This window comes from Oncorhynchus clarkii, chromosome 13, assembly GCF_045791955.1.
Source record: "Oncorhynchus clarkii lewisi isolate Uvic-CL-2024 chromosome 13, UVic_Ocla_1.0, whole genome shotgun sequence".
NCBI classification, from domain to species: domain Eukaryota; kingdom Metazoa; phylum Chordata; class Actinopteri; order Salmoniformes; family Salmonidae; genus Oncorhynchus; species Oncorhynchus clarkii.
In genome coordinates this window covers 20,386,001-20,408,281 of record NC_092159.1, presented here as the reverse complement: position 1 = coordinate 20,408,281, position 22,281 = coordinate 20,386,001, and the positions used below count along the sequence as shown (strand labels likewise).

Here is a 22,281-nt window from a genome sequence, read left to right as displayed (position 1 = left end):
GGGGGGCAGGCAATGCAAATAGTCTGGGTAGCCATTTGACATGATGTTCAGGAGTCTTATGGCTTGGGGGTATAAGCTGTTTAGAAGCCTCTTGGACCTAGACTTGGCGCTCTGGTATCACTTGCCATGCGGTAGCAGAGAGAGCAGTCTATGACTAGGCCTTCCTCTGACAGCGCCTGGTATAGAGGTCCTGGATGGCAGGAAGCTTGGCCTTAGTGATGTACTGGCCGTACGCACTACCGTCTGTAGAGCCTTGCGGTCGGAGGCCGAGCAGTTGCCATACCAGGCAGTGATGCAACCAGTCAGGATGCTCTCGATGGTGCAGCTGTAGAACATTTTGAGGATCTGAGGACCCATGCCAAATATGTTCAGTCTCCTGAGGGGGAATAGGTTTTGTCGTGTCCTCTTCACGACTGTCTTGGTGTGATTGGACCATGTTAGTTTGTTGGTGATGTGGACACCAAGGAACTTGAAGCTCTCAACCTGCTCCACTACACCCCCTTCGATGAGAAAGAGGACTGAGTACGCCCCCATTTTCCTATATTCCACAATCATATCCCTTTGTCTAAAGTTGACACAATGCTGGAATGACTCATATGTAGGTGGGTACTAAAGCTTTTATGTAGTGTGGGATCTAACGAGTGCAAGATCTGACCTCTACAACACATGGTGTGGCGAGGAACTTACCAAACCATAACAGACACTTCTCCTCGCATGTTCTCATTTCACTGGTGTATTGCCTGTAAATTACGAATCTTTAAAGCAATCTCTTCCTTCCTCTTCCCTGCTAGAGGACAGTTTTGGTGGTGATACAGGGTAGTATATAGTGCACAAAACATCACTTGTTACAGTGCCTTCAGAAAGTATTCACACACCTTTCATTTTTTCCAAATGTTGTTGGGTTACAGCCTGAATTTAAAATTGATTAAATGGAGATTGTTTGTTATTGATCTAAAAACAATACCCCATAACGTCAACGTGGAATTTTGGTTGTAGAAAATTGTATATATATTTATAAAAAATTAAAGCTGAAATGTCTCGAGTCAATAAGTATTCAAAACCTTGTTATGGCAAGCCAAAATAAGTTCATGAGTAAAAACGTGCATAACAAATCACATAATAAGTTACATAAATGAAATTGAATTAACATGATTAAATAGACAATTACACACAATACTCCATAATGTCAGAGTGTAATTATTTTGGGGGCAAATCCAACACAACACATATTTTATAGTGTTGGCTGCATTATGTTATGGGTATGCTTGTAATCTTTAAGGACTGGGGAGTTTTTCTGAATAAAAAGAAATGGAATGGAGCTAAGCACAGGCAAAATCCTAGAGGAAAACCTGGTTTAGTCTGCTTTTCACCAGATACTGGGAGATTAATTCCCCTTTCAGAAGGACAATAACCTAAAACACAAGGCCCAATCTACACTGAAGTTGCTTACCAAGAAGACAGTGAATGTTCCTGAGTGGCCAAGTTACAGTTTTGACTTAAATATCCTTGAAAATCTATGGCAAGACCTGAAAATGGCTGTCTGGGAATGATCAACAACCAATTTGATAGAGCTTGAACAATTTTGAAAATAATAATGGACAAATGTTGTACAATCCAGGTGTGGAAGGCTTTTAGATTCACAGCTGTAATTTCTGCCAAAGGTGCTTCTACAAAGTATTGACTCAGGGATGTGACAATTTATGTAAATTATATATTTCTGTATTTTATTTCAATACAACATTTTTTTTCTTCTAAAAACTTTTTCATTATGGGGTATAGTCTGTAGATCAATTTAATCCATTTTGAATTCAGGCTGTAATACAACAAAATGTGTCAAGGGGTATGAATACTTTCTGAAAGCACTGTATGTTGTTGAGAAACCTACAGGCGGCTGCATAACATCTTATGAATTTCCTCTACCACAAAACAAATATGAATGACATAAGAAAGCCGGACAAACTACACTTTGAAGTGAAAAATCCCCCAGGGAGTCAAACAAACACCTCAAATACCAAACAAGTTTCAGGACAGAATTATTAACTATGAATTCAGTCTGCATACAGTTTTGCTATGAATGAGAAGTAAAGGGAACCAGACAGTGCAGTTGATGGTCACACAGCTTGACAGAGTTAACTTGACAAGGAGCTTGTTGCCGTGGAGATACAGATCAGTGTGTCAACACTAGGTGTAAAGAAATAGTTCCGTCTCTGTTGAGGTAGGACCTTGTCTGGGGCTTATCAGCCTTAGAACTACCTGAGACTTTGAGCCCAGGGCTGTTTGCTCTGGATAAGGCCTCCTTGTCAAACACTGCACATCACCATGGTGTCTCCCATAGCGACAGGGCAGCCCGCCTTAGGAGCTGAGGAGAGTTGTGTGTTGTGTGTATAAAAAGGAATGGTCAAGGTGAAGTGAGGGGGTCATTGTGGCAGTGTTTAACTCCCTTGTCTACAGCAGTGGTCCCCGGCTGGTTGATCTCCAAGGCATTCCTAGTTGATCGCCCACCATTTATGTACAAAAACAACAACGATAAAGACTTCCGTTAATATTTTTTACATTTGTCTCACGCTGTTGGCGGCAGGTGCACCCGATTCAGCTGCCCTGCGCGCCAGGCGTTCCCATTTTGAACCAAGTCATATGTCTGTACAAAAACATATGTCATACAGCAAACAGCTACCTTTTGTATGACTGAGTTCATGTTGAAGTTTTTACTCAGCTGTCACGTTCTGACCTTTATTTCCGTTGTTTTGTCATTATTTAGTATGGTCAGGGCGTGAGTTGGGTGGGCAGTCTGTTTGTTTTTCTATGTTTTGGGGCTTTTCTATGTTTCGGCCTAGTATGGTTCTCAATCAGAGGCAGGTGTCATTGGTTGTCTCTGATTGAGAATCATACTTAGGTAGCCTGGGTTTCACTGTGTGTTTGTGGGTGATTGTTCCTGTCTCTGTGTTTGTTGTCACAGGATATGCTGTATAGGTTTTTCCCGTTCCGTTTGTTGTTTTGTAGATTTAAGTTATTTCATGTATCGTTCATTTTCCATTAAAGAACATGAGTAACCACCACGCTGCTTTTTGGTCCGCTTCTCCTTCTACAGACGAACGCCGTTACATCAGCACTGTCAACACTTTGATAAGCCATGAAATGTTCATTCTCCCTACTTCCACTAGCGCTACAACCAGCACTGCAGCTGCAATGAATGAGTAGGAAAGTGTATCTGTAGGCTTGCGTTGTTGTTATTAGGGGCTTGTGTCTCTTTTAATAGCGAGGAATATTTCACTTTCTCTGTGCATTACATAGAACTAATGGGGTCCAAGGCAACATTCGCCATCAGCTGGAAGACGATGTCCCCTTTTTGGTCAGTGTCAGCGGAGGAAAGGGAGAGCGGAGGGACGTTGAGAGGCGAACCCTCAGTCTGCTGCTCTCTCCCTCCGCTGAGACTGACCATCAGATGCAGGCTCCGTCAGCCCAGTAAAATAAGAAAAATCTAATGATATAAACGTACGCTCACTCAGCTGTGCCTCACAAGTAATAAAACAAATGATCTATTACCGGCGTGATCATATAGCCTACCTCAAATGTTGAAATATGAAATAAAAATGGTCTGAGAAGAACAACAATGGATTGGCAGGGCAATATACAGAGATGATGTTTTGGGCCTATAGCCTACTGCACAAGCCTCACTACTACAGTACTGTTTTTAACAGGTTAATGTGACATAGGCTTACGTTTTAAAGTCACGTCCCCAACAAAATGTAACGGTAGATCTCGGCTTCCATTTTGACTCAGAAAGTGATCTCGACTCAAAGAAGGTTGGTGACCCCGGGTCTATAGAATAAATAATGCATGTGTACCAAACCATGGTTCCTGCTTAATGTGTGTATAGAGTATCTCTACAGTGTATAGTGAATGCAGGATGGTCAGGGAAAGGGGCTCATTGCTTACAGTACTTATAATGTCTATCGTGGATCCACTGTAACAAACTGAGGACATACCGGTCTACATAACAGCGGTCTTGTCTTTAGTCACTCCCTGTATCATGGATCAAATCTGTGTGTTATCAGGGCAGAAGCCACAGTGTGATGTATGTATGCTGACCCCACTCTGCTCAGTGCATCTAGAGTTAATTGCTATGGTGAGAGAACAATGGGGCTCTCCTGGCCGTTACATTATCTATGGTGAGAGAACAATGGGGCTGTCCTGGCCGCTACAATATCTATGGTGAGAGAACAATGGGGCTGTCCTGGCCGCTACAATATCTATGTTGAGAGAACAATGGGGCTGTCCTGGCCGCTACAATATCTATGGTGAGATAACAATGGGGCTGTCCTGGCCGCTACATTATCTATGGTGAGAGAACAATGGGGCTGTCCTGGCCGCTACAATATCTATGGTGAGAGAACAATGGGGCTGTCCTGGCCGCTACATTATCTGCTGTGTCACTGCTCCTTGTGTCTCAGGCCACTCCGGTTAATTGTAACGCCTCCCGTTTGTAACTAAAGCCAATTCCCTCTCACAATGGGGTTATTTCATCCAGGAAGTTGTTGAGGACACACATGCACACACACGGTGGCTTGTGTCTTAAGAGTGTCTGCATATGTCATTATGTGTGTGTGTGCGTACTCCCGGATGTGTGTGTGTGTGTGTGTATGAGAGACTCACTAGATCATTAGGATCTCCACCACTCCCCATTAGTGCATAATGGTAGGCTGAATGTTATTTCTGGTGGTAGTAGCACTAGGTAGGAATGTAATTATGTTTCAGGAAGTAAAGAGTAGGAACCAGTAGTAGTAAATGAATGGTAGTGACCAGTGGTGCCAGTGTTATCTGACCTGAGCCTGTGATCTGTTCAGCATCAGGTAATAGAGCTTGCTGAGGATACTCTGCTGGAGCTGGTCCCAGGACATGGTACGCTCCTCTCTCATGAGGAAGGGAGGGCCGAACCTGGAGGGGGGTGGGGGTGAAGGAGAGGGAGGGAGAGAGAGAGAGAGAGAGAGATAGAAGGATGGAGAGAGGGAGACGGAGGAGGGGAGAGAGGGAGAGAGGGAGAAGGAGAGGGAGGGAGGAGGAGAGGGACAGAGAGGAGTGAAGGAGAGGAAGATGGAGTAGGGGAGAGGGAGAAGAAGAGGTAGCGAGATAAGAGAGGGGGGAAAAGAGAGAGAGGGAGACAGAACGGGATAAAAAAATACTATGTTATTCTGCAGTTGTTTGAGAGAGGCAAACATATGTTTGGATTTGCACAAAGTAGAGTACATTACAACCCTGTGGCCTTTTGAATGTGAAACGTAGTTAAGCAGGTCTCTCAACTCAACATGTATTTAATGACCACAGGACTACAAGTGAAGAGAAAGCCAGTATTTTCAATGCGGCATTGTAAGCATATTTCAGGCATGAGAACATTTTGGCTGAGAATGTCGTTTTTAAAATGATGGATTTACATTTCCAATAGCCTTGTGTGGATTTGAGAGAGAGCTAGTCAGTGATCCGAATGAGAAAACCTAGAAGAAAGCACTTTCATTCAATGAATTGAACATATTTTCCATCTACTGCTTAGATTGGTTTTCTCATAAAACCAGAGGAGCCTGTTTTGAGACTTCAGTGTGTGTGTGTGTGTGTGTGTGTGTGTGTGTGTGTGTGTGTGTGTTTGTGTGCACACATGCGCACCTGGTGTGTCTGTGTGAAACATAGTCTGTCCTTGCGACCAGCGCCATTCCGTCCCTCAAAGCGGTTTATTCGAGTGAGCAGGTAAGCCATTGGCCCAAACTCTACCTCAAAGATCTATGATCACCATCCATTCAAACGTTCTGTTAGACACAAGGTGAGCCCAGGGTGAAAATCCTCAAATGATGACCAGGATGTAACAACTCAATGGACTGGTTACCTGGACACATTCCTGGAGAATCTCTATTGCATTTTAGTCCAGGACTGAGCTTAATCTGTGTCTGTGAAACGGGACCAATATCAACCACAGCAGCGTATTAACACCAGTATGTGGTTATGAGTGGTAGGTTTTTCCTCTGTTGTAGAGAGGGGGGGTTCTATTTGACAGTAGGTTTCTGTCAAACTGGCAGCAATCTGGGACAACCACAGTTGACATGTGCCAGTCAGGGGGCATACACAGACCACTGGTCTCCCCATGGGGCGAAACATAAACACACGGGGCTAAGATGGGGCCTCCACAGGTACTCAAATATCCTCCTGACATTAACAGGCTGACCGTGGGAATATCCCTCCCCTGGTTCCCGGTACACACACACACAAACACGAACGTGCACAAACGAGCATACACACTCAAGAGGAGTATGTGGAGGAGGGAGCAGACAGACAGTATATGACAGCATACAAAACTCAAAATGACTTTTGATTGACAAGCATGGGCCAATAGTGGGCAGTTGGCTGGAGTGAGTGTTATTACATCTCTCTCTCTCTCTCTCTCTCTCTCTCTCTCTCTCTCTCTCAATTCAAGGGCCTTTATTAGCATGGGAAACATATGTTAACATCCCCAAAGCAAGTGAAGTAGATAATAAACAAAAAGGGAAATAAACAATACAAATGAACAGTGAACATTACACTCCCAGCAGTTCCAAAAGAATAAAGACATTTCAAATGTCATATTATGTCTATATACAGTGTTATAATGATGTGCAAATAGTTAAAATACAGAAGTGAAAATAAATAAGCATAAATATGGATTGAATTTACAAATAGTGTTTGTTCCTCACTGGTTGCCCTTTTCTTGTGGCAACAGGTCCCAAATATTGCTGATGTGATGGCACACTGTGGTATTTCACCCAGTAGATATGGGAGTTGGGTTTGAGTTGGGTTTGATAGATATCAAAATTGGGTTTGTTTTCGAATTGTTTGTGGATCTGTGTAATCTGAGGGAAATGTGTCTCTAATATGGTCATACATTTGGCAGGAGGTTAGAAAGTGCAGCTCAGTTTCCACCTCATTTTGTGGGCAGTGTGCACATACAGTAGCCGGTCTTCTCTTGAGAGCCAGGTCTGCCTACGGCGGCCTTTCTCAATTGCAAGGCTATGCTCACTGAGTCTGTACAGCGTCAAAGTTTTCCTTAAGTTTGGGTCAGTCACAGTGTTCAGGTATTCTGCCACTGTGTACTCTCTGTTTAAGGCCAAATAGCATTCTAGTTTGCGCAGTTTTTTTGTTAATTCTTTCCAATGTGTAAAGTAATTATCTTTTTGTTTTCTCATGATTTGGTTGGGTCTAATTGTGTTGATGTCCTGGGACTCTGTGGGGTGTGTTTGTGAACAGAGCCAGGACCAGCATGCTTAGGGGACTCTTCTCCAGGTTCATCTCTCTGTAGGTTTAGGTTTTGATAATTAGCGGGTGTCGGCCTAATAGTGTTTTACGTTGTACGCAGAGGATATTCTTGCAGAATTCTACATGCAGTCTCTCTCTCTCATTGAATAATTCAAAGCTGTTTACTGGGATTTACAGTATTTGGTTTCTCTCAGGAGCGATGCTCCCTTTGATTCTCAGTAGGAAAAAATACATGTTTTAAAATATGTCCAAAAATGATGATGACCTATATTACCAATTAGTGGAAAAAGATCAGAATTGTTCTCCCTGTGTAAACGCAACCTGTGTAATGTGAACTGGAAAATGGAACTCGGAGCACGTCCCCTGGGGCCCAGTGGGTACTCGTTACAGCTGGAACTAGTAAAGAGAGAGCAGAGCTTTTGCCCTGATAAAATACACTCTGTTCAAACTGTTGGTGTATATCGTTTATCATAACTCCTCTGCTCACCCATGAGATACTGTTTCGCTATAAACTAAAAAGGCTTGTTTGATTCACACCTAACCTCATATTTTCAAAATGACCTCTCTCCATCCCACCCAATCCAGATTCCAACCCAATCAACCAATCCAGACTCCCACCCACCCAATCAACCAATCCAGACTCCCACCCACCCAATCAACCAATCCAGACTCCCACCCACCCACCCACCCACCCAATCAACCAATCCAGACTCCCACCCACCCAATCAACCAAACCTGACTCACCTGACGGCCTGCTGGCCAGAGCCTGCCGTGTTGCAGATTACGAGGAGGACCTTGGTGGAACCACCGTGGTTCAGAAACTCTGAGGACAGAGTGGTCGATGGGGGTATCCTTTTACCCTCTGGCCCAGAGGTGTACGGCGAGGATGGGAGGCTGTGGTGGAAGCCTGCGAGAGGAGAGAGAGGTTAAAGGTTAGACACGGGTCGAGAGAGGTCAAAGTTGAGCTCAGACACAAGGTCGTATACATAACGGGGGTAGCTTGTGCCAGAGTGTGCTCAAGAGGGGTTCTATCAGGTCTCAATGACTCAAAATGAAACCACCCACAACTGTGAAAACAAACTGTATCAAGTGAAAATCATTATACAATGGAGCAACGATTGTGATTTACCCAAAGGGTGGCATTGTAAAATTGACATCTCTTACGACATGTACACATTAATCGTAGGTAATAGCTACAGGGGGAGTGTGTAGGAGGCTGAACCTCTGTCTCCCGGGCAACGTACACATTGTAAATGTTGACATTATCTGAGGTTTTAATTAAACACACTTGTTCAACGCCGCCGAGCAATTAATCACTGTCGCTGTAGAAATGTGTCACACACACACACAAACAAGTACACACACACACACAAACAAGTACACACACACACACACACAGCGGTGCATGTACTGAGAGACTCTCATCATTCAGGAGCACAGGAAGTGTACTGTAACATCGTATCATGTCAACTCCGATATCGAAGCTGGCAGAGAAAAGGCCACCACTTGAGTATCAACGGATGTATTCACCAGCGCATGGCCTTTGGTGAGTAAGACTAAGTGAATGAATAATCAAGTATTCCATTTTAATCAAGTACCCCCCCCCCCCCCATGCCAGACTCGTCCCCCTCTCTGTTATTGAATTCCCCAATGGGAAGGTAAAAGGCACTGAAAGGTCAAAGTCAGCTTCATTTCAATCCACACAGAAAGGCTAGCCTGTTACCACGACAATAAGGAGCATAAGCAAATAATTAAATACTAAGGACACAAAAGCTTACTTCACCCGCAAGACGATACCAGTATGCTATTTTAAACATATACAAAACCTACACTTCTATGTCCTAAAATGACAGTGCTCTGTTGGGATAGCTGAGTCTGTGAGAAGTGTGGGTGGGTCTGTCTGTCTGGCTGCTGCATCTTCCAGACAGGGTCTGAGGGGAGAACCCCATGCCAGACTCCCATTCTCACAACCTCGCCCTCATTCCTTCTTTCTCAGCCAGCCAGGAGAGAGGGATATATATATATATATAGAGAGAGAGAGAGAGAGAGAGAGAGAGAGAGAGAGAGAGAGAGAGAGAGAGAGAGAGAGAGAGAGAGAGAGAGAGAGAGAGAGAGAGAGAGAGAGAGAGAGACAAGGAGGAGAGAGTAGGAGGGCAGTGCTAGTAGAAGGGGAGTGTCGCTGAAGTGTCTCTTCAGGGACTGAGCTGTTTAATTACAATTGTCACACTCCCACAGCTCTTCATCTCCATCTCCCTCCCTACTTCTGTCTCTCTACTGCTCTCTTTCTCCGCCCCCCTACTATTACACTATACTTTTTCCACACGCAGACACACACACTACAATTATCTCTTTCTCTCTCTCTTTAGCTATTCCATTGATGCTTTGGGGCTTACCTACTCCAATATTCCATTGCTGCTTTGGGGCTTACCTACTCCAATATTCCATTGCTGCTTTGGGGCTTACCTACTCCAATATTCCATTGCTGCTTTGGGGCTTACCTACTCCAATATTCCATTGCTGCTTTGGGGCTTACCTACTTCCATATTCCATTGCTGCTTTGGGGCTTACCTACTCCAATATTCCATTGCTGCTTTGGGGCTTACCTAATTAACTTCATTGTATCAATACTGCAGTGAACAAAATCAGTGTCTAGAGTTGATATACACTACCGTTAAAAAGTTTGGGGTCACTTAGACATTTCCTTGTTTTTGAAAGAAACATCAAATTGATCAGAAATACAGTGCAGACATGGTTAATGTTGTAAATGACTATTGTAGCTAGAAACAGCTGATTTTTTAATGGAATATCTACAGTACATAGGTGTACAGAGGTCCATTATCAGCAACCATCACTCCTGTGTTCCAATGGCACATTGTGTTAACTAATCCAAGTTGATCATTTTAAAAGGCTAATTGATCATTAGAAAACCCTTTTGCAATTATGTTAGCACAGCTGAAAACTGTTGTTCTGATTAAAGAAGCAATAAAACTGGCCTTCTTTAGACTAGTTGAGTGTCTGGAGCATCATCATTTGTGGGTTCGATTACAGGCTCAAAATGGCCAGAAACAAAGCACTTTCTGTTCAGTATGTCTGTACTTTTTCTGAGAAACAAAGGCTATTCCATGCAAGAAACTGCCAAGAAACTGAAGATCTCGTACAACGCTGTGTACTACTCCCTGGCTCTAACCAGAATTGAAAGAGGAGTGGGAGGCCCCGGTGCACAACGGACCAAGAGGACAAGTACATTAAAGTGTTTAGCTTGAGAAACAGAAGCCTCACAAGTCCTCAACTGGCAGCGTCATTAAATAGTACCCACAAAACACCAGTCTCAAAGTCAACAGTGAAGGGGAAACTCCGGGATGCTGGCCTTCTAGGCAGAGTTGCAAAGAAAAAGCCATATCTCATACTGGCCAATAAAAAGAAAAGATTTTCTTCCAAACTTTTGAACGGTAGTGTATACTGACCAAAAATATAAACACAACATGTAAAGTGTTGGTCCCATGTTTCATGGCCTTAAAATAAAAGATCCAAGACATGTTCCATACAAAAAGCTTATTTCTCTCAAATGTTGTGCATATATTTGTTTATATCCCTGTTAGTGAGCATTTCTCCTTTGCCAATATAATACATCCATCTGACAGGTGGGGCATATCAAGAAGCTGATTAAACAGCATGTGCATTACACAGGAGCACCTTGTGCTGGGGACAATGAAATGCCACTCTAAAATGTGTAGTTTTATCACACAACACAATTCTTCAGATGTCTCAAGTTTTGAGGGAGTGTGCAATTGGCATGCTGACTGCAGGAATGTCCACTAAAGCTGTTGCCAGAGAATTTAATGTTCATTTCTCTACCATAAACTACCTCCAACACCATTTTAGAGAATACGGCTGTACACCCTACCGGCCTCACACCCTACCATATCAGCCCAGGACCTCCACATCCGGATTCCTCAGCTACGGTATCGTCTGAAAACAGCCACCAGGACAGCTGATGAAACGGAGGAATATTTCTGTCTGTAATTAAGCCCTTTTGTGGAGAAAAACTCATTCTGATTGGCTTGGCCTGGCTCCCCAGTGGGTATGTCCTCCTCGCCCCTCCTATGGCTGCGCCCCTGCCCAGTCAAGTGAAATCCATAGATCAGGGCCTAATGATTTTTTTTCAATAGATTGATTTCATTACATGAACTGTAAAATCGTTGAAATTATTGCATGTTTGGTTTATATATTTGTTCAGTATAGAAGATGTAGGGATGCAGGGTGGTCGCACGAGGACATTGGAACACTGTAGCACACTGCACCAGAGCACCCGCAGCACCTGTCTCACATTCACATAGGAGGAGGGATACGTATTGTAATGAACACCAAAATAACTACGGCTCTAATATATATATATAAATATATATATATTTTTTCTACAGTAACCCCCAGGGATCTACTTATTCACCGCAGTTACTAAGGCCTACTTTTTTTTTGCTTCACTCCTTTAAGCTAGTTTTAATAACAGAGCCTTATTTAAAACTGTGTTCCCTGAAGTGCCATCATGCCGGATGACGACTCGATTATCTCTGTCAGACAAGATAGTGAGAATATATGAATACTGGCTCATTGATGATGACTTGACATACTAGTCTCTTCTATGACAGGGGGATTAAAACATAATACTTTTGAGATGTCAGTAGAAAAATAAAAGTGGGTTTACAACCTATTTGTGAATATAGGTCATAGGCATAAAGCTGTTGTTATCTGGCGAGCCTGCAGGCTCAGCACATACAGAGCTGCTTCAGTTTAGTCTGACCATAACATTCCAGCTGATTGTTGTGCCTGTGACTGCTGAATTGAATGCTCAACCGAAATCAATTATTACTGTGTACTAGTAAATATCACAAAATCATGCTTTTCAAATGCTTTTCTGCTCCTACAAGCTTAGCCGTCTTTGGTTTGTCACCTAGACGAGTGACCCCTGTCAATTCTGTCCACACAACATTTCCTATGTCTGGTTGCCGTCACCACAGGTGACCAGAGGACACCTGAGTTGTCTGCTGCTTGAGTAAATGACAGATGGAGGAAGACAGCAGAGAGAGAGAGAGAGAGAGAGAGAGAGAGAGAGAGAGAGAGAGAGAGGCACTGTATAAACCTGCCACACCTGCTCCCCCTTGCCGGATCCCAAACCTGCATCTCATCACCGCCACACCAGGTCCCCAAAGACCTCCGACCCATATGATTGATTCCACGGTTGCCTCCCGGTATCTCGGCAACATGTATCTTGATAAAGTATCTATCTGTGCTATCTATAGTGAATTAGTAAAAAAAGGAAATAGGGTCTAAAATCTTGGGTCTTGGGTCTAAAATCCAGTAAATTATATGACACAGACAGTCAGAGATTATAGAGGCTGTAAGACAAGCAGGGGAAGAGCTGGCTCACTGATGGAATGTTGGTATGTGGTTGTGATTGTGATCAGGCTGATGCATCCTCTGTGGGTGTATAACTAGAGTCTAAAATCACAACTACAAAGCTGGTCTATTCACATGGTTGGCATTCTTTACTGACTTTAGACCTGTGCCCTCCCTCTTTCTGAATGGCTATCGCCCCATCCTGCCTATCTCTGATTGGATTGTGGAAAATATGCCATGACACTACTCCGGATGTTTACTCAGAAGTAAACAATAACGATGAGGAAATCAATTAACTCATGTTTCTGAAGCAATTATGTTGACGTAACAGTATATCAGTGACAGAGATGAAACACCACGGCCCTGCAGCTAACAGCTAAAAGACTGTCTTTCAACATACAGTTGAAGTCGGAAGTTTACATACATCTCAGCCAAATACATTTAAACTCAATTTTTCACAATTCCTGACATTTAATACTAGTAAAAATTCCCTGTATTAGGTCAGTTAGGATCACCACTTTATTTTAAGAATGTGAAATGTCAGAATAATAGTAGAGAGAATGATTATTTCAGATTTGATATCTTTCATCACATTCCCAGTGGGTCAGAAGTTTACATACAATTAGTATTTTGTAGCATTGCCTTTAAATTGTTTAACTTGGGTCAAACGCCTTCCACAAGCTTCCCACAATAAGTTGGGTGAATTTTGGCCCATTCCCCCTGACAGAGCTGGTGTAACTGAGTTGTAGGCCTCCTTGCTCGCACACGCTTTTTCAGTTCTGCCCACAAATGTTCTATGGGAATGAGGTCAGGGCTTTGTGATGGCCACTCCAATACCTTGACTTTGTTGTCTTTAAGCCATTTTGCCACAACTTTGGAAGTATGCTTGGGGTCATTGTCCATTTGGAAGACCCATTTGCGACCAAACTTTAACTTCCTAACTGATGTCTTGAGATGTTGCTTCAATATATCCATATAATTTTCCTGCCTCAACTTAGTGTATGTAAACTTCTGACCCACTGGAATTGTGATACAGTGAATTATAAGTGAAATAATCTGTCTGTAAACAATTGTTGGAAAAATGACTTGTGTCATGCACAAAGTAGATGTCCTAACCGACTTGCCAAAACTATAGTTTGTTAAAAATACATTTGTGGAGTGGTTGAAAAACAAGTATACAGTGGGGCAAAAATGTATTTAATCAGCCACCAATTTGCAAATAAATTCATAAAAAATCCTACAATGTGATTTTCTGGATTTGTTTTTCTCATTTTGTCTGTCATAGTTGATGTGTACCTATGATGAAAATTACAGGTCTCATCTTTTTAAGTGGGAGAACTTGCACAATTGGTGGCTGACTAAATACTTTTTTGCCCCACTGTATGTAGTGTATATAGTGTATGTAAACTTCCAACTTCAACTGTACTCTTAGAATAAAGGTCTCCAAAGGGGTTCTTCGGCTATCCCAATAGATGCGTTAAAGGAGTCAATCGAACACAGTCGTTTCATTGACCAGATTGGCGCACATTCAACAAATCTGATCGAACAAAGTTAACATTTGTCAAATGGTTCCCATTCAACTTTCAAACTACAGTATTTCTATCCTAAGTACTTCTGACGATGGGTTTAAACAGCTCATCATCAATCATTGAAGAACTGCCTTGTAAAAGCAGATGGAGATATGTGGGCTGAGCCATTGAGCACAGCTGGGCCTTTTTCTCAGCATTCTCTTCACCACCCATTAGCAGATACATCCACAACCTGTGTGTGTGTGTGTGTGTGCGTGTGTTGGTTTAAAGATGCTTGCCTTGAGTGTGTAAATATATATATAATAATAAAATGTGCTCACTAAGGGCAGAGCTAATGGGCTCTGTGTAAGTGCCAATGCATCCTCCACTGCTCAGACAAACATCTCAGAGCTACACAACATTCAACCCCAACCATGTCTCCAGTCAATAGCTTTTAGCATTTTGATAGGATGAAAGGAAACTCGCACTGAGATTCTACCTGAGGACTTTCCATAGAACTCCTCTGTCCATTGTGAAGGGAGATGAATACTGAATACAATGGTGGAGAAAGAGTGAGAGTGTGTGTGCGTGTGTGCTTGTGTGTGTCTGTGTCCATTGACAGATTTCTTTATCTGGGTGGATATGTCCCTGCTTTGCCACTTTTCCCAGAGGGCACCTCTTCTTTCACACAAACCCTCTCTCAGCCCTGGTTCTCTGACCTCGCCAAAAATACAACTCTGTCTTTAGAGCTTGATAGACTCTTTGATTACCTCAGGGACAACAGGCCTTTTGTAAAGTAAGAATGTCTACAAAAGTTGGTAGGAAAGTTTCAAAGATTTCCTCAAACGGAAGGTTTTATGTACTGTAATAGACAACTGACATATCTGTTCTGTTGAGAGATGAAATAGGATATTGTCATATCTGTATAAAGTTTCCTTGATTTTTTGAGTGTTTTCTATCATGAGCGCTTGACTCCATGGCTAGCAATACCACACTGTTTCCCCAAATAACACATCTCATTACTACAGTATATGAAGGAGAAGGGTTGATCCAATATCCCTAAGAATGTCTTCCTGTGGTTTCCAATAACTTCTAATATGAAAACTCAACAGAAATTCAGAACCATGAAACGGTGGAGACGATTCCTCCAGAGCAAAACACCCATCCATAAAATCCGTCTCTTAAAATAGACTATGACTTCCGCCTAAAAACATCTCACCTAAAGTTATATTTGTCCTTCTCTTCTGCCAGTGCAACACAAACACATGCCATTGTTCTACCAGCCCGTGTGTATTTTATACCTCTCTCTCTCTCTCTCTCTCTCTCTCTCTCTCTTTCTCTCTCCCCCTCTCTCTCCTAATATTTTCAACAGATTTCTTAGGCTCTGCTAATTTTGACTCCCCACCAGGAGGCAATGGGCCTGATTCCCAGTCCCCCGCTGAGCTACTTCCTCTTATCCGACATGAGAAATCGTAACCTTTCCTTCGCTAACCAAATTCCCCGTTTCAATTTGGGACTTTTATTAGCCGGTGAGCAGATTGGCTTTGTGCCTCTGCTGTGCCCGCTGGGGCTCAGATTGTGCCGATGTTGTAGAGAGAGTTATGAGGCACACACACACACGACACAGAGATAGACAGACAGGCAGACATGCCTGCACGCATACACACACACACACACACTCACGTGAAATGAGATTACACACACAGGGCCATTAATCATGGTGAGGAGACTGGACCACGCTGGGGGTCAACTGTGTGACCGTCTGTCTGTAGCCCAAGGGGGGAGTGACGCATAGGCTAAGGCACACATGTACCAGCCAAAGGAGGGGCTGGGACGTGTGTACATGTGTGAGAGAGAGAGAGAGAGTGAGAGAGAGAGGGTGGGTCGTGACTGGCTGATTTGTACCGCCAAATGAGGGCCTGTCTGGTCACAGGTTTAAAGAGCCAACGGTGTCCATAATTATACATATATCTACAGCGGAAGAGAGGGAGGGAGGTACTACAAGCTTAATACAGTCAATATGGGTGGTGACAGCTGTGGTTTGAATGCTCGCCCAAATACATATACGTAAGCGTTCGTTGTTTATTTCCGACGATGACAGCGGTTTACTGACAGGATGTCGCATTCTAACATGGCCCCATTGAAATGAGGCTCTAACAGTCTGCCAAGGTTCCACATCATCTTTCTGTGGCCACAAGAGGTAGGAATGTCTGGGTCTTGTTTGTGACAGACTCAGCAGACAGAGCAGTCACACCAATGAATTCTTAATTAGGACAATTTCCTTATTAATTGTGGCTCGGCATAAAAATATCATTACAGCCTAGCCTACATCCTAAAATATATTATCAACCCAGCCCCATTATTCAGTATTACATTTCTATAGCTGTTGGATAAAACAAAGCGGGTAAATGCGGTACCGTATGCTGAACCCACAGCGCTATGGTGCATATAATAATGCATATTTCAATGGCTCATTTGATTACATCCACATCACCCAGGGGTTCTGATTGAGTGATGATTGCAGATGATTACAGTAATTGGCTACTTAACCAGCACAATAAGGAGCACACGAACCAATTAGACAACAATAGGATGTAACAATATCTCATCACGTCCTCTCCACAGCTCTGTAAAGCTAACAGTGCGCGTGCGCACACACACACACACACACGCACACACAAACACGCACACACAATGTTACTCAGGCTTCTATTCAATCTATTACATTAAAGCAATGAAGACCCTATTCAATAAACCTGTTACGAGCGTTTAGCTGTTGTGAAATGACCCGCCATTGTTATGGAGACTGTGGGGTAGTTAAGATGGCAGGGAGCTGTCAGAAACAGTAATGACGCTTGCAGTAACTGAATGCATGTTATGTTGAGTCTAATCAGCTCAGCTCAGGTTTTGAATCATTACATTGGTAATAGGAGTTCATTCGTCATTCACAGTAGAGTGTGTATAAAAAATAGATAGTTATTGTATACATGTGCATAATGCATGTGTGCTTTTGAGTGCTAATGAGTGTGTCGGTGTGTGTGTGTGCCTCTTCCTCTCTCCTCTACCCTTAGTCTGATCACCTCCAATAGCACTGGGACATTATTTTCTCTCCTCTACCCTTAGTCTGATCACCTCCAATAGCACTGGGACATTATTTTCTCTCCTCTACCCTTAGTCTGATCACCTCCATAAGCGCTGGGACATTATTTTCTCTCCTCTACCCTTAGTCTGACCACCTCCATTAGCGCTGGGACATTATTTTCTCTCCTCTACCCTTAGTCTGATCACCTCCATTAGCGCTGGGACATTATTTTCTCTCCTCTGTCTCCAGGTGATAAAGATATCATTCTATCGTTCCCAGAGAGAGATTGAGGATCGTACATTTTTCATGACCCCTTTGAGCACATTATTGAATTATTGATGTGGCCCTTTTCAGGAGCTAAAGAACGTTGGAAAAACACAGTAAGGGTTTCATTTAGCGGTGTGTTGCTCTGAACGTAGCCTTCCGGTCGGGCGTCCCCCAGGGATAAGAGTTAAGACACCCTCCTTTTGGAAACGGGTCAACTAGATAGGAGTCAACAGGTGAAAAAAAGTGTGTCTGTGCATGTGTGTGTGTGCGTACATACGTGCATGTGCACTCGCCATATCAATAGTTAATTTGACGGCGCCTGGCAAACCTGGGGCTGATTTCAAAGGGAGGTGACGCAAGGCTGGCTCCATCTCATCCACGTTCACGATTCAAGTATGTGAGAGAGTGAGTGTATGTGTGTCGTGTGTGTATGGGTGAGAGCGAGCCTTTACCTCATACATCAAGCCCTGAGCTAGATATGAGACCGTCAGGGACACTGTCTGAGAGAATTTAATAACCTAGACAGAAATACAGTACCTGTCCATGAAATTGAAACAGCTAAGAACTGCACTATAGTGTTCAACAAATCCATTGTGCTGAAGCCAAATAGCTTCAGGCTAGCCTGAGAGAGAGAGAGAGAGAGAAAAACACACACACACACACACACACACACACACACTTGGGGCTGTGGATGCAGCCATGGTTACCCGAGATTCTTGTGGAGCCTCCCCGTGTGTGGAGGGGCGGAGCCTGGAAGGCATAGACCACATCGCTCTCGGCAACGCTGGTCAGATCGTCGTCGTCAGAGAACGAACGCTGGAAGCCGGTGGCGTAGAGCTCTGACAGGACCACCTGGAAGGGGGCCGGGGGGTTTTGGAAGGAGAGAGAGAGCGAGGAGGAGATTTGTTAAAAGAGATGTGCATTGCTTAATACAGACACTTAGCACGGAAACAGACTTTATGTATAAACAGCCATGGACATGGCTAAGTGGCTTAGGATGGGGGTCAAACATACACATACACAGGCTACAAATTGTAGACAGACAAGCTATAGAGGACAAACAGGGAATATATGTGGCAAAGCAAACAGAGCAGACATGCTATATTTGCATTATAAGTCTGTTCAAGATCCTTCTAAAGTAAACACATATTAAAGGCCCAGTGCAGTCGAAAATGTGATTTCCACACTATGGGGTTGGAATAAAACTCATATTTAAAAAAAAATGATGATAGTGTAAGAGCTGTAAGAGCTGTTAGAAAAGATTGCCTGAAATGTCTGCCTGTTTTGGTGGGATGGAGTTTTGGACTGCCTGGTGACATCACCCCTCCCCACTCAGACTACTGTCTGACAGTCCTGGCAAAACTCTTGTGCCGTTGATTTGACAATAATATTAATCTGAAGATTTGTTATTTATCTATTTAACTAACTATGTTTAATTGTTGCCTGACCAAATGTAATAATGTAACAATTAACTCATTAGGATTTGGGGCATCACAAGAGTGGTTGCTTAAAGAGTTACCATCTCCTGAATTAAACTCTAAAAGTTCTTTACCTATCACATCCATAAACACACAACTTATTAATCGTAACAAAAATCACTAAAGCTGGAGACTCTTACCTCCCTCACTAGCTTTAAGCACCAGCTGTCAGAGCAGCTCACAGGTCACTGGACTTGTACATAGCTCATCTGTAAATAGCCCATCCAATCTACCTCATCCCCATACTGTATTTATGTATTTATCTTGCTCCTTTGAACCAAAGTATCTCTATTTGCACATTCATCTTCTGCACATTCTACCATTCCAGTGTTGAATTGCTATATTGTAATTACTTCGCCACCATGGCCTATTTATTGCCTTACCTCCCTTATCCTACCTCATTTGTACATGCTGTATATATACTTTTCTACTGTATTATTGACTGTGTGTTTGTTTATTCCATGTGTAACTCTGTGTTGTTGTATGTGTCAAACTGCTTTGCATTATCTTGGCCAGGTCGCAGTTGCAAATGAGAACTTGTTCTCAACTAGCCTACCTGGTTAAATAAAGGTGAAATAAAAATAATAATAAATAACCTCGTATCATATCACCATTCTGAACAGTCATAACCTTTTGCATCTGCAAAAACCCGAGCTTTACTTGATTCTGATTGATTCTGTACTAAACAAATTGGTTTAATTATTTATTTACTAGCTAATTAAATGAGAACACAGGATAAACATGCATTCTACACTGATATTGGAGACGTAATACGCTGAAAACAGTTCCCAAGCAGAATGACAACATGGATAACATTGCCACATTCACAAACTACTCTCACCTAAATAATCATATACTTTCCACACGAACCGCCGCCCGCTTTGAGCAAGAAATCAGGAATGTATTTACGTGAAATGTCTGGGTTCACCGGGGATCTCTCGGTGAACAGGGCAGCCTTGGAAAGGGGGTTGGGCCTTTTTGTGGCACACGTGTAAGGCTCTGATTGTCCGAAATATTCCAACAATTCTTCTACTGATGTCCTTCTTCATAGTTGTCCGGTATCCGATGACTTGTCGTGTAGTCCTGAACAGAACTACAGAGTTGATTTTTGCCTTCCATTTACTATTGAAGATGCTTCTTTGAAGATGGTTCGATGTTTCCCCAGTGGGGTGATGAGAGTGGCGTAATGGTTTGAGCAGAGTAACAGGATTTGCTTTTGAAGATACTTTACTTAGGACAGCTAATCTGCCGTATCAGTGATTGTCCAGGAGGTGATTTTATCATCTCCACCTCATGTTGAGGAGGTTGGGATGATGTCATCGATGCACTTATTGATGAAGTCAATGACAGATGTGGTGTACTCCTCAATGCCTTAGGAAGAATCCCGGAACATATTCCAGTCTGTGCTAGAAAAACAGTCCTGTAGCTTAGCATCTGAAAGCAGGAATCAGGAGGAAGGAATTATGGTCAGATTTGCCTAATGGAGGGTGAGGGAGAGCTTTGTATGTGTCTCTGTGTGTGGAATATAGGTGATCCAGAGTTATTTTCTTTCTGGTTGCACATTTAACATGCTGATAGTAATTTGGTAAAACTGATTTAAGTTTCCCTGCATTAAAGTCTACGGCTACTAGGAGCGCCGTCTCTGGGTGAGCGTTTTCTTGTTTGCTTATGGCAGAATACAGCTCATTCAATGCTATCTTAGTGCCAGCCTCTGACTGTGGTGGTATGTAAACAGCTACAAAGAATACAGATGAAAACTCTCTTGGTAGGTAGTGTGGTCTAGAGCTTATCATGAGAAACTCTACCTCAGGTGAGCAATAGCTCGAGATTTCCTTAGATATCGAGCACCAGCTGTTGTTTACAAAAATACATAGACCGGCGACCGCGACCCTTGTCTTACCAGACGCCGCTGTTCTATCCTGCCGGTACATCGTATAACCAGCCAGCTGTATGCTGATGTTGTCGTCGTTCAGTTTAATCTTAAGCGTAACTCGTCAATTTTATTGTCCAAAGACTGCACATTTGCTAGCAGAATTGAGGGAAGTGGGGGTTTATTCGATCACCTACGACTTCTCAGCAGGCAGCCCGCTCTCCGGCCTCTCTTTCTCCGCCTCCTTTTCACGCAGATCACTGGGCTCGGGGCCTGTTCCTGAGAGAGCCATATCCTCCACCTCGGGCTCGTCAGAGTCGTAAAAGAAGAAAAAGGATTCTGCTAGTCCGTGGTGAGAAATCGCAGTCCTGATGTCTAGAAGTTATTTCCGGTCATAATAGACGGTAGCGGCAACATTATGTACAAAATGAGTAAAAAAAACAAGTTACAAACAACGCAGATAAACAAACAAAAAAACTCAATCAGTTGGGGGCACATAAAACGTCTGCCTTCTGCTCCGGTGCCATTTTATCTTCTCCCTTAATTTACGACCGGACGTGAGTTGTTAATCACAACTAGTTCTTTCCTTCCCCCTCTATGGGTGTAAGGGGGTCTGATTGAAGTTATTCATTGCAAACCTGATTCTCGTGGTCAGTCATGAAACTTGCTTGAGAAATTGCTTTTTGCTAAGAAGCTTTTTTTGTTTCCTTTCTGACCATTTTAATTGAAAACAATCACAGTAAGACGCTTAATTGTCACCCAGAAAGGATTTGATATTGAGATAAAATTGGCTGCATTGGACCTTTAAGGATTCCTTACTCTCTCCTCACATCTGTTTTCTGAGAAGGCTTTTATCAAATCACAAACAAACAAACAGACAGACAGACAGTGATGTCCCATCCTGCTCCTTCTCACATACCATGACGAGACATTAGGCCCAGCTGTGGGACTGACAGCAGAGTGTCTCTGTCTGAAATATTCCTATCTTTCTCTGTCTATCTGTTCCCTCTCTTCATCTCTGTCATTCTACGTGTCTGGTGTGCTCTAGTCTCTGTCATTCTACGTGGCTGGTGTGCTCCAGTCTCTGTTATTCTACGTGTCTGGTGTGCTCTAGTCTCTCTCTATCTAGCCCCTCTCCCTTTCTCTCTCTGTCTAGCCCCTCGCCCTTTCTCTGTCCGTCTAGCCCCTCTCCCTTTCTCTGTCGGTCTAGCCCCCTCTCCCTTTCTCTGTCGGTCTAGCCCCCTCTCCCTTTATCTGTCCGTCTAGCCCCTCTCCCTTTCTCTGTCCGTCTAGCCCCTCTCCCTTTCTCTGTTGGTCTAGCCCCCTCTCCCTTTCTCTGTCCGTCTAGCCCCTCTCCCTTTCTCTGTCGGTCTAGCCCCTCTCCCTTTCTCTCTCTGTCTAGTCCCTCTC

The 22,281-nt window shown here is 43.2% G+C and overlaps 1 protein-coding gene across 1 annotated transcript in view; it reads right to left on the bottom strand.

Annotated features, from left to right (window-relative positions):
• LOC139424552 (ubiquitin carboxyl-terminal hydrolase 43-like) overlaps positions 1-22,281 on the bottom strand; it is a 106,585-nt gene that overhangs the window by 18,215 nt on the left and 66,089 nt on the right. The window contains exons 6-8 of the mRNA XM_071176509.1: positions 18,231-18,375; positions 8,017-8,179; positions 4,824-4,935 (exon numbers count right to left, since the gene is read on the bottom strand). Coding sequence (XP_071032610.1) covers positions 4,824-4,935; positions 8,017-8,179; positions 18,231-18,375 — 420 coding nt within the window. The remainder of the gene's footprint in view (positions 1-4,823; positions 4,936-8,016; positions 8,180-18,230; positions 18,376-22,281) is intronic.